At 41.3% G+C, this 13,578-nt stretch overlaps 1 protein-coding gene across 1 annotated transcript; it reads right to left on the reverse strand.

Moving 5' to 3' along the window:
• Positions 1-1,927: 1,927 nt before the first annotated feature.
• On the reverse strand, positions 1,928-12,804 carry LOC116298472 (uncharacterized). The gene is made up of 21 exons (XM_089035640.1): positions 12,739-12,804; positions 11,419-11,495; positions 10,969-10,997; positions 10,529-10,657; positions 10,121-10,258; positions 9,583-9,711; positions 9,159-9,296; positions 8,621-8,749; positions 8,197-8,334; positions 7,659-7,787; positions 7,251-7,388; positions 6,713-6,841; positions 6,289-6,426; positions 5,751-5,879; positions 5,327-5,464; positions 4,789-4,917; positions 4,381-4,518; positions 3,843-3,971; positions 3,419-3,556; positions 2,449-2,577; positions 1,928-2,143 (listed from the first exon to the last, which is right to left on the reverse strand). The coding sequence occupies exons 2-21, from the start codon at positions 11,486-11,488 to the stop codon at positions 2,003-2,005; spliced, it is 2,505 nt and encodes an 834-aa protein (XP_088891766.1). The 5' UTR covers positions 11,489-11,495; positions 12,739-12,804; the 3' UTR covers positions 1,928-2,002.
• Positions 12,805-13,578: the final 774 nt, after the last annotated feature.

Here is a 13,578-nt window from a genome sequence, read left to right on the forward strand (position 1 = left end):
TCATCTGAGAGCCATGCCTTAATGATGCTGAGATAGAATGGTATTCCCGCTGCGCGATGATGAGCCCTGCAAAGATGTTCTCGTTATGTTCTCTAAACATGCGTTTCTTTAAATCTCCGCAAAGAATACTGGGTAAATATCACAAGCCCAAAATGTTTATTGATTGGTTAAGAAAATAATTGAGTCGAACCGTGAGTGATATTTTACCGGCTTATGAAGTATTGCGGTAGGACATATAAAACAACTTCGTAGTGAAACTGAAAAGTATTTTCCTGCCGTCATTTATACAACAAATCCTAAGACGAGTCGTCTCCTATTAGTGTAAATTTATAACTACTTATTTCGGCGCGAACCTCCCACAGGGAGTGTTTCCGTCAATGACTAGGACTAGAGCTGCATCAGGAACGTTGCGAATGTTCTTTCTCAAAATTCTTGGCGTTAAGTCAACCCCGCGGTATATACAAAAGTATTTTGCGCATGCTTCAATCATTTGCGGCTGCAAAGGCCTGATCAGCCATAGCGGCATCAGATGGTAGGAGGAGAAAATGGTTGGGTGTCAATGCTTCTTTTTTGTAATTGCTGCTGACATGGGTTAGCGGTCTTCCATTCAACAGTAGCGAGCTTTAGCACGACGTTCTTGCTAGGTACCACAAGCCTCAATCTGCAGTTGTAAAGTTGTGGCTGGAAGAGCCGCCATATTGAATTTCATTGATGCTAAGTGTTTCTCGAAGTTTGCGGTCATGTCTCTGGGCCTGATCCCTATCAGTTAGCGGTAAACCTGATTTTAAATGTCTCTAGTGATTCTACCTCTGCCATAAGGAAGTTGTGGCTGGAAGAGCCGCCATATTGAATTTCATTGATGATAAGTGTTTCTCCGTGTTTGTGGTCATGTCTCTGGGCCTGATCCCTAGCAGTTAGCGGTTAACCTGATTTTAAATGTCTCTAATAATTCTACCTCTGTCATAAACGTTATTTTAAAATGTCTCTTCATTGCACACCTTCAATTCCCGCAACTAAAAGAAGCGCAGACTGCAATACGTAACCGATTCCACCAAAATGTGGTGGCGGCGTAAGGTTTTAAAAGTGCCACTGCTTCACGAGAAGTCTTTTTTTCGTCTTTGCCAAAAAAGTAGTCGACTTGTGGCAAGTCTAAGGACAAAACAAAGGGTACAAATACAGCCACCTCACCACAAAAGAAAAGACACATTTACTTTTTTGTATTATTATCTATTTGTTTTTAATTAGACAAACAAATACCTTTAATACTCCAGTTTCGAGTTCCAAATTACCGATGTGTTTCTTGATTACAGACTCATTTACTCAGGCTAAGCCTCGAATCAGTGTCTAATTACTCGCAAATACCAACGGTAAAGTAAAGAATGCACAACTTCAACGATACGAATACTTTGAAACTTGACGGACCTTGACTGGAACACTGAATATATTCTTCACAAAATCAAGGCTAAGCCTGAGTAAATGAGTCTGTAATCAAGAAACACAGCGGTAATTTGGAACTCGAAAAGGGTCTATTGAGGCCGTAGTCAACCAGTCAAGAGTCCGACCCATAGAGTAAAAGACTATTATAAAATAACTGTTATGAATCTCGCATTCTGATTGGTTGGGAGCGCGTGCTTTATGAGAGCACACAGCACGCACGCGCCCTTTGCATTTTATAAAAGAAGTAACAAACTTGCTTGCTGTGCTGTGGGGAGTTATAAAGCACTTGGGGATTGGCAGAACACTCGAGAAGAGTCGAGAAGCACTCCGTCACGCGTCGTGCTTCTCCTAACACTTCTCCCCGCGTGCTTTATAACTGCACACAGCACACGCGCGCGTTTTTTTATTTCTCCAGTCTAACAACACTATAGCAATAATAATAGTGTAGTAAAACACACACAAACACAAAATCAAGATTCAATTTTCAAGATTCAATTCAATCAATTCAAATCGACAAAATTTATTCAAACCTCAAGAAACAAATCGCCTAGATAGACCTGATTACTTAATAATAAGTATTTTCAGATTCTATTTCGTCTGCTTGTATGTCATGTGTCAACCTGACACATGTAAACTTGTGCCGGTTCGTGGGATTTTGAGTGCACGTCGTACCAAGAACACATGGGCATTGGGTTTTAGAGGTAGGCTGTAGAGAAAGATAACCATCAAAAGACGTCATTTTCGATCTCTCGTGCTAATAGTCTCACTAGAAAAAAACTTTGTGGATATTTTACTACATATGATTTTAATTCATAATGGTGGAAACAAGGCTGCAGCATAGGACCAAGACGTAAGGCCTAACAGTGGTGGGTTTTTTTTGGAAGGAGGGAAAGCGGAAGACCTGAGAGAAAGATCCTCATAATCAACAGGCTGGTCACTTGAAGACGGGTTTAGTCAGGAAAACCCTAAAATCCGAGATAAAACCCTTCCTAATATGTTTGTCATACTTACACGTATCGCGAGGTAACATGACATTCCTTCCTGAGGTTCTTTAACACAATTTCCTGGGTTGTTTCCTACCAAACCAGCACAGCACATACGAGTAGCGCAGTCACTCCGTTTCGTGCAATTCTTTACGTTCTATAGAAGATAAGAAGCATAAGAAGCACAGTTAGAGAAAGGTCAAACGTCGAACTTCACATGAGCCAAAACTGACATCAAAGAACGCCACACCACACTACATCTCCACACCTTACCAAACTACACTTCCACACCAACCACAATACACTTCTACACCACATCCTCTACACCCCTACGCCACGGCACACCTCTACACCATGCCACACTACAGCTCTACACCATACCACACTACACCTCCACAGCATACCATCTACACCTACACCTACACCTTCACCTACACCTACACCTACACCTACACCTACACCTACACCTACACCTACACCTACACCTACACCTACACCTACACCTCCACACCACACCACACTACACCTCTACACCATACCACACTACACCTCCACACCATACCACACTACACCTCTACACCATACCACACTACACATCCACACCATACCACACTACACATCTACACCATACAATACTACACCTCCACACCATACAATACTACACCTCCACACCATACCACACTACACCTCTACACCATACAATACTACACATCTACACCATACCACACTACACCTCTACACCATACCACACTACACCTCTACACCATACCACACTACACCTCTACACCATACCACACTACACCTCTACACCATACCACACTACACCTCTACACCATACCACACTACACCTCTACACCATACCACACTACACATCTACACCATACCACACTACACCTCTACACCATACCACACTACACATCTACACCATACCACACTACACCTCTACACCGTAACACTAAAAAACCATAATCAAGAAAACATTGATGTCGTGAACTTACCGCTTTAATCCCCGTAGGATTTTCAGCTTCTATTTCGTCTGGCATGTTTTTCAACCTGATACATGTAAACTTGTGGCTCTTGGTATTTGGCGTGCACGTCGTACCAAGAACACATGGGCACTGGGTCTTAGACCAGGGCTGTGGAGAAAGATAACCATCAAAAGACGTCACTTTTGATCTCTTGTGCTAATAGTCTCATTAGCAAAAGCTTTCTGGATATATGAATACATGTGATGTCAATTCCAATTGGTGAACAAGGCTGCAGCATAGGCCCAAGACTAAAGGTCTAAAAGTGGTGTTGTTTTTTTTTGAAGGAGGGAAAGCGGAAAACCTGGCGAAAGATCCTCATAATCAACAGCCTGGTCATTTGAAGACGGACGGTTTAGTCAGGAAAAACACCTCCTAAGATGGTTGTCATACTTACACGTATGGCAGGAGAACATGACATTCCTTCCTGAGGTTCTTTAACACAATTTCCTGGGGTGCTACCTCCTAAACCAGCACAGCACATACGACTAGCGCAGTCACTATGTTTCGTGCAATTCTTTACGGTCTGTAGAAGATAAGAAGTACAGTTAGACAAAGATCAAACGTCGAACTTCACACGAGACGAACCTCATGACATCAAAGAACACTGCCTTTTTACCTATTGTTTCAATTAGGTTCGGCTGATGTGAAGTTCGACGTTTGACCTGAGCCTAAGTAGCATACATCATACAAGACACTAGACCTCCAAACCACACACCACACAACACTACATCTCCACACCTTGCCACATTACAAGCAACACCATACCGCACCACGGCTCCTTCCGTACCAAACCACACCTCGACACCATACCACACTACTCTTACGCACAATACATCACTGCATCTACAAACCATACACCTCCAAACCTCCACACCTCCACACCATACCATTCTACACAGCATAATCAGGGAAACATTGATGTGTGGACTTACCGCTTTAATCCCCGTAGGATTTTCAGCTTCTATTTCGTCTGGTATGTTTTTCAACCTGACACATGTAAACTTACGGCTCTTGGTATTTGGCGTGCACGTCGTACCAAGAACACATGGGCACTGGGTCTTAGACCAGGGCTGTGGAGAAAGATAACCATCAAAAGACGTCATTTTCGATCTCTCTTGCCAATAGTCTTATTAGCAAAGAACATTCTGGATTTTTTTATTACAATGTTAATTCGTAATGGTGGGAAAAGGCCTAAAAGGGTGTTTTTTGAAAGGAGGGAGAGCGTAAAACCAGGAGAAACATCCTCATAATCAACAGGCTGGTCACTTGAAGACGGGTTTATTCAGAAAAACCCTAAAATCCGAGATATAAACACCTCCTAAGATGGTTGTCATACTTACAAGTATCGCTGGATAACATGACATTCCTTCCTGAGGTTCTTTAACACAATTTCCTGGGGTGCTACCTCCTAAACCAGCACAGCACATACGAGTAGTGCAGTCACTATGTTTCGTGCAATTCTTTACGGTCTATAGAAGATAAGAAGTACAGTTAGACAAAGATCAAACGTCGAACTTCACACGAGACGAACCTCATGACATCAAAGAACACTGCCTTTTTACCTATTGTTTCAATTAGGTTTGGCTGATGTGAAGTTCGACGTTTGACCTGAGCCTAAGTAGCATACATCATACAAGACACTAGACCTCCAAACCACACACCACACAACACTACATCTCCACACCTTGCCACATTACAAGCAACACCATACCGCACCACGGCTCCTTCCGTACCAAACCACACCTCGATACCATACCACACTACTCTTACACACAATACATCACTTCATCTACAAACCATACACCTCCAAACCTCCACACCTCCACAACATACCATTCTACACAGCATAATCAGGGAAACATTGATGTGTGGACTTACCGCTTTAATCCCCGTAGGATTTTCCGCTTCTATTTCGTCTGGCATGTTTTTCAACCTGACACATGTAAACTTACGACTCTTAGTATTTGGCGTGCACGTCGTACCAAGAACACATGGGCACTGGGTCTTAGACCAGGGCTGTGGAGAAAGATAACCATCAAAAGACGTCACTTTTGATCTCTTGTGCTAATAGTCTCATTAGCAAAAGCTTTCTGGATATTTGAATACATGTGATGTCAATTCCAAATGGTGAACAAGGCTGCAGCATAGGCCCAAGACTAAAGGTCTAAAAGTGGTGTTGTTTTTTTTTGAAGGAGGGAAAGCGGAAAACCTGGCGAAAGATCCTCATAATCAACAGCCTGGTCATTTGAAGACGGACGGTTTAGTCAGGAAAAACACCTCCTAAGATGGTTGTCATACTTACACGTATGGCAGGAGAACATGACATTCCTTCCTGAGGTTCGCTAACACAATTTCCTGGGGTGCTACCTCCCAAACCAGCACAGCACATACGACTAGCGCAGTCACTATGTTTCGTGCAATTCTTTACGGTCTATAGAAGATAAGAAGTACAGTTAGACAAAGATCAAACGTCGAACTTCACACGAGACGAACCTCATGACATCAAAGAACGCTGCCTTTTTACCTATTGTTTCAATTAGGTTCGGCTGATGTGAAGTTCGACGTTTGACCTGAGCCTAAGTAGCATACATCATACAAGACACTAGACCTCCAAACCACACACCACACAACACTACATCTCCACACCTTGCCACATTACAAGCAACACCATACCGCACCACGGCTCCTTCCGTACCAAACCACACCTCGACACCATACCACACTACTCTTACGCACAATACATCACTGCATCTACAAACCATACACCTCCAAACCTCCACACCTCCACACCATACCATTCTACACAGCATAATCAGGGAAACATTGATGTGTGGACTTACCGCTTTAATCCCCGTAGGATTTTCAGCTTCTATTTCGTCTGGCATGTTTTTCAACCTGATACATGTAAACTTGTGGCTCTTGGTATTTGGCGTGCACGTCGTACCAAGAACACATGGGCACTGGGTCTTAGACCAGGGCTGTGGAGAAAGATAACCATCAAAAGACGTCACTTTTGATCTCTTGTGCTAATAGTCTCATTAGCAAAAGCTTTCTGGATATATGAATACATGTGATGTCAATTCCAATTGGTGAACAAGGCTGCAGCATAGGCCCAAGACTAAAGGTCTAAAAGTGGTGTTGTTTTTTTTTGAAGGAGGGAAAGCGGAAAACCTGGCGAAAGATCCTCATAATCAACAGCCTGGTCATTTGAAGACGGACGGTTTAGTCAGGAAAAACACCTCCTAAGATGGTTGTCATACTTACACGTATGGCAGGAGAACATGACATTCCTTCCTGAGGTTCTTTAACACAATTTCCTGGGGTGCTACCTCCTAAACCAGCACAGCACATACGACTAGCGCAGTCACTATGTTTCGTGCAATTCTTTACGGTCTGTAGAAGATAAGAAGTACAGTTAGACAAAGATCAAACGTCGAACTTCACACGAGACGAACCTCATGACATCAAAGAACACTGCCTTTTTACCTATTGTTTCAATTAGGTTCGGCTGATGTGAAGTTCGACGTTTGACCTGAGCCTAAGTAGCATACATCATACAAGACACTAGACCTCCAAACCACACACCACACAACACTACATCTCCACACCTTGCCACATTACAAGCAACACCATACCGCACCACGGCTCCTTCCGTACCAAACCACACCTCGACACCATACCACACTACTCTTACGCACAATACATCACTGCATCTACAAACCATACACCTCCAAACCTCCACACCTCCACACCATACCATTCTACACAGCATAATCAGGGAAACATTGATGTGTGGACTTACCGCTTTAATCCCCGTAGGATTTTCAGCTTCTATTTCGTCTGGTATGTTTTTCAACCTGACACATGTAAACTTACGGCTCTTGGTATTTGGCGTGCACGTCGTACCAAGAACACATGGGCACTGGGTCTTAGACCAGGGCTGTGGAGAAAGATAACCATCAAAAGACGTCATTTTCGATCTCTCTTGCCAATAGTCTTATTAGCAAAGAACATTCTGGATTTTTTTATTACAATGTTAATTCGTAATGGTGGGAAAAGGCCTAAAAGGGTGTTTTTTGAAAGGAGGGAGAGCGTAAAACCAGGAGAAACATCCTCATAATCAACAGGCTGGTCACTTGAAGACGGGTTTATTCAGAAAAACCCTAAAATCCGAGATATAAACACCTCCTAAGATGGTTGTCATACTTACAAGTATCGCTGGATAACATGACATTCCTTCCTGAGGTTCTTTAACACAATTTCCTGGGGTGCTACCTCCTAAACCAGCACAGCACATACGAGTAGTGCAGTCACTATGTTTCGTGCAATTCTTTACGGTCTATAGAAGATAAGAAGTACAGTTAGACAAAGATCAAACGTCGAACTTCACACGAGACGAACCTCATGACATCAAAGAACACTGCCTTTTTACCTATTGTTTCAATTAGGTTTGGCTGATGTGAAGTTCGACGTTTGACCTGAGCCTAAGTAGCATACATCATACAAGACACTAGACCTCCAAACCACACACCACACAACACTACATCTCCACACCTTGCCACATTACAAGCAACACCATACCGCACCACGGCTCCTTCCGTACCAAACCACACCTCGATACCATACCACACTACTCTTACACACAATACATCACTTCATCTACAAACCATACACCTCCAAACCTCCACACCTCCACAACATACCATTCTACACAGCATAATCAGGGAAACATTGATGTGTGGACTTACCGCTTTAATCCCCGTAGGATTTTCAGCTTCTATTTCGTCTGGCATGTTTTTCAACCTGACACATGTAAACTTACGACTCTTAGTATTTGGCGTGCACGTCGTACCAAGAACACATGGGCACTGGGTCTTAGACCAGGGCTGTGGAGAAAGATAACCATCAAAAGACGTCACTTTTGATCTCTTGTGCTAATAGTCTCATTAGCAAAAGCTTTCTGGATATTTGAATACATGTGATGTCAATTCCAAATGGTGAACAAGGCTGCAGCATAGGCCCAAGACTAAAGGTCTAAAAGTGGTGTTGTTTTTTTTTGAAGGAGGGAAAGCGGAAAACCTGGCGAAAGATCCTCATAATCAACAGCCTGGTCATTTGAAGACGGACGGTTTAGTCAGGAAAAACACCTCCTAAGATGGTTGTCATACTTACACGTATGGCAGGAGAACATGACATTCCTTCCTGAGGTTCGCTAACACAATTTCCTGGGGTGCTACCTCCCAAACCAGCACAGCACATACGACTAGCGCAGTCACTATGTTTCGTGCAATTCTTTACGGTCTATAGAAGATAAGAAGTACAGTTAGACAAAGATCAAACGTCGAACTTCACACGAGACGAACCTCATGACATCAAAGAACGCTGCCTTTTTACCTATTGTTTCAATTAGGTTCGGCTGATGTGAAGTTCGACGTTTGACCTGAGCCTAAGTAGCATACATCATACAAGACACTAGACCTCCAAACCACACACCACACAACACTACATCTCCACACCTTGCCACATTACAAGCAACACCATACCGCACCACGGCTCCTTCCGTACCAAACCACACCTCGACACCATACCACACTACTCTTACGCACAATACATCACTGCATCTACAAACCATACACCTCCAAACCTCCACACCTCCACACCATACCATTCTACACAGCATAATCAGGGAAACATTGATGTGTGGACTTACCGCTTTAATCCCCGTAGGATTTTCAGCTTCTATTTCGTCTGGCATGTTTTTCAACCTGATACATGTAAACTTGTGGCTCTTGGTATTTGGCGTGCACGTCGTACCAAGAACACATGGGCACTGGGTCTTAGACCAGGGCTGTGGAGAAAGATAACCATCAAAAGACGTCACTTTTGATCTCTTGTGCTAATAGTCTCATTAGCAAAAGCTTTCTGGATATATGAATACATGTGATGTCAATTCCAATTGGTGAACAAGGCTGCAGCATAGGCCCAAGACTAAAGGTCTAAAAGTGGTGTTGTTTTTTTTTGAAGGAGGGAAAGCGGAAAACCTGGCGAAAGATCCTCATAATCAACAGCCTGGTCATTTGAAGACGGACGGTTTAGTCAGGAAAAACACCTCCTAAGATGGTTGTCATACTTACACGTATGGCAGGAGAACATGACATTCCTTCCTGAGGTTCTTTAACACAATTTCCTGGGGTGCTACCTCCTAAACCAGCACAGCACATACGACTAGCGCAGTCACTATGTTTCGTGCAATTCTTTACGGTCTGTAGAAGATAAGAAGTACAGTTAGACAAAGATCAAACGTCGAACTTCACACGAGACGAACCTCATGACATCAAAGAACACTGCCTTTTTACCTATTGTTTCAATTAGGTTCGGCTGATGTGAAGTTCGACGTTTGACCTGAGCCTAAGTAGCATACATCATACAAGACACTAGACCTCCAAACCACACACCACACAACACTACATCTCCACACCTTGCCACATTACAAGCAACACCATACCGCACCACGGCTCCTTCCGTACCAAACCACACCTCGACACCATACCACACTACTCTTACACACAATACATCACTTCATCTACAAACCATACACCTCCAAACCTCCACAACTCCACACCATACCATTCTACACAGCATAATCAGGGAAACATTGATGTGTGGACTTACCGCTTTAATCCCCGTAGGATTTTCAGCTTCTATTTCGTCTGGTATGTTTTTCAACCTGACACATGTAAACTTGCGGCTCTTAGTATTTGGCGTGCACGTCGTACCAAGAACACATGGGCACTGGGTCTTAGACCAGGGCTGTGGAGAAAGATAACCATCAAAAGACGTCATTTTCGATCTCTCTTGCCAATAGTCTTATTAGCAAAGAACATTCTGGATTTTTTTATTACAATGTTAATTCGTAATGGTGGGAAAAGGCCTAAAAGGGTGTTTTTTGAAAGGAGGGAGAGCGTAAAACCAGGAGAAACATCCTCATAATCAACAGGCTGGTCACTTGAAGACGGGTTTATTCAGAAAAACCCTAAAATCCGAGATATAAACACCTCCTAAGATGGTTGTCATACTTACAAGTATCGCTGGATAACATGACATTCCTTCCTGAGGTTCTTTAACACAATTTCCTGGGGTGCTACCTCCTAAACCAGCACAGCACATACGAATAGCGCAGTCACTATGTTTCGTGCAATTCTTTACGGTCTATAGAAGATAAGAAGTACAGTTAGACCATGATCAAACGTCGAACTTCACTGGAGCCGAACCTCATGACATCAAAGAACACTGCCTTTTTACCTATTGTTTCAATTAGGTTCGGCTGATGTGAAGTTCGACGTTTGACGTGAGCCTAAGTAGCATACATCATACAAGACACTAGACCTCCAAACCACACACCACACAACGCTACACCTCCACACATTAACACATTGCAGTCGACACCATACCACACTACACCTCTACACCATACCACACTACACACCATAATCAGTTAACCATTGGTCTCATGAACTTACCGCATTAATCCCCTTAGACTTGAGATGAGCTGTGTTATTGGTTAAAAATGAATATGGGGTACTCTGTTATCTTTGATTAGGGAACTTCATGAGTTATAGTATATTTGGGGAGCCGTGTGGATCATTTTGAGTTTTAAAACAAAGGGAGCGGGGTGATGGGTGGAGGGTGGTAGAAAAAATTGTCTGGCAAAAAAGGCATCTGGGATTAATGAGAAGACTCGTGTGGTTTTGATCAAATGATTTTGAGGATATAGAGACCGCATTATCAGCTTATATCAAACACACTTCTTACAGCACGTACACGGTACGACATGCCGTGACATCAGTCGTATGAAACGGTTTTCTATTGATTCTCTTTCAGGAGTTCGTATAGTACGGCTACAACTTACAATGTATTGACGTTTCCCACTCATACGAAAACCATTTATATATTTTTTATATTAAACTTACATTTAGCCTCAACAAAATACGCGGCAAACACGACAAAGCTCAGAAGGAAGAGGACACAGAGACGAAACATGTTGTGTCTGTAACAAAGAGAAAGATAAGCGAAATATTTAACAACAAAAAATGCTAAAACTAAAGAAGAAGTATTTACTGGTGCATAGATACTAGAAATAGTCGGCCCCAATTTTCAAAGATGGTGACAAAGGCGACACTGAATTATATAGAGGATATTACATGGGCGCGCGGAGATACGAATTTTATCTTGAGTGTTCAGTTGATATCTCACTCGTTCGCTGGGCTCACTCGTGAGATATCTAAATTGAACACGAGAAGATAAAATTCGTATCTCTAAGCGGCCATGTAATGTTCTGTTTATTATATAGATATCGATGAAGCTTAAATAAAACAAAAGCTCAAAAATTCTTTTTTAAAATACGTTACTATGTCAACAGTGATATCTTCACGTGTGAAAGATATGATATCTTCCACTGATGAAAGATATCAAGTTTTCGACACTAGAGAAAACCTGGTATTTCATCGATATCTGTATAATAAAGACCTATAACAGTTCTTCCTGCCGTCATTTCCAAACTTTCTGAAAACCCCATATTGAAGCAGCTACTATGAAAAATCCAACAACTTGTTAACGGAGTATCAATCATGCTTGCTCTTTTCACTTAACTCTAACTACTCTGCCTACAAAATACAATTTATTGGCTCAGCAACATCATGGACTGTGGTAAAATTAAAGTTCGCCGTTTTTACTTGTCTGAAGAATATCGATACATTTGATCATGATCTTCCTATGGCATTCACTAGCAATTATGAGCTGCAGTGATTTAGGTGATATCTTTCAGAGAAAGCAACAATGTTTCGTCAACGGGGTGCTGTCAAACTCCCATTGTGTTAAATGTGGAATCCCCCAGAGCTCTATCATTGGCCCACTTCTTTTTTCAATATATACATTAATAACCTTCCTGGATGCTTGACTCTTTCTAATTCTATCCCTAATAATATGCTGATGACTCCAATATCTAGTGATTCTGATATTAATGTTAATAAAACTCAAATAAATCATGATCTTGAATCACTATGCGGTGTTTCAGTTGAAATGTTGTCAAATCGTAACGGGATCTCATTATTAAAATAGGTGATTACCATCTTTAAAGAGTGAAATCCACAAAATCATTAGGGGTATATAATTCTCTACGTGGAACTAAGTGTGAATACCAGATATTACTAGAATAGAATTCGATTCAGTTGGCCAAAAATGATAACATGAAAGCTGGATAGTTTTGAAGACTATCCCTTACTAATTATTACCTTGAAGGTTGCTCGTCGATCTCTTGGTCGTGGCTTTGATTTTGGTCAGCGATAGTCGATGTTTTACTACACCTATAAGGTAGTTTTGGTCTAATATATGTTATGTCACCCGAAGATCTCTAAATAATAAATAAGCTATGATATATCACTGACTGGTACCTCCAAATACTGTCTGAAAATTAAGCCACGCAAAGAAGAACAAAGGCTTGTTATGATACGAAATTTTCTTTTCTTTACCCTTCTTTTTTCCTTTATTTTGAGTTTAGTGAAGATATATATTATAATAATAATAATAATAATAATAATAATAAAAATGATAATAATAATAATAAGTATATGTAATAGGACTCCATGCTGATGTCCAATTAAGAAATAATTGGACGAGGAAAATTCCGAGGACTGACAATTTGGTAGCCAGAGGAAATTTTCGAGTCTAATTATTTCTTGATTGGGGAGCATGAAATCCCTTTACCTATTAATTATATAGCTGCCTAATTAATTCCTTATCAACAAGAGCTGTCCAATTAAGAAAATAATTGGACAGTTACCTATATGGGATTAATGAGAAGCTGTATAATAATAATAATATTAATAATAATAATAATAACAATAATAATGATAATAATAATAATAATAATAACAATAATAATAATAATAATATAAAGTTCTTAACAAACGCATCATACAACGTCTCGATGATTGTGTTGTTTGTGGAAGTTACTCCTGGTGAACAGGTAGTGTTTTAGTGCAGATTTATACTCTGGTACTGAACTTGAGTACTTAATTGCATCAGGGAGATATTTACTTGTCTAATGTAGTTGTTGAAAAGTTTAACATAAT

The sequence above is a fragment of the Actinia tenebrosa genome, unplaced genomic scaffold (genome assembly GCF_029948245.1).
Source record: "Actinia tenebrosa isolate PJP-AT-01 unplaced genomic scaffold, QUT_ActTen_1.0 PGA_scaffold3__52_contigs__length_22856419, whole genome shotgun sequence".
NCBI lineage: Eukaryota > Metazoa > Cnidaria > Anthozoa > Actiniaria > Actiniidae > Actinia > Actinia tenebrosa.

Bases quoted from the DNA above. Each gene is read 5' to 3' on its own strand.
- LOC116298472 (XM_089035640.1), bottom strand. From the start codon at position 11,488: ATGTTTCGTCTCTGTGTCCTCTTCCTTCTGAGCTTTGTCGTGTTTGCC. The intron at 7,788-8,196 runs GTAAGTCCACAC...TATCTTCTATAG, and splicing joins ATCCTACGGGGATTAAAGCG to ACCGTAAAGAATTGCACGAA. The intron at 6,427-6,712 runs GTAAGTATGACA...CTTTCTCCACAG, and splicing joins CATGTTCTCCTGCCATACGT to CCCTGGTCTAAGACCCAGTG.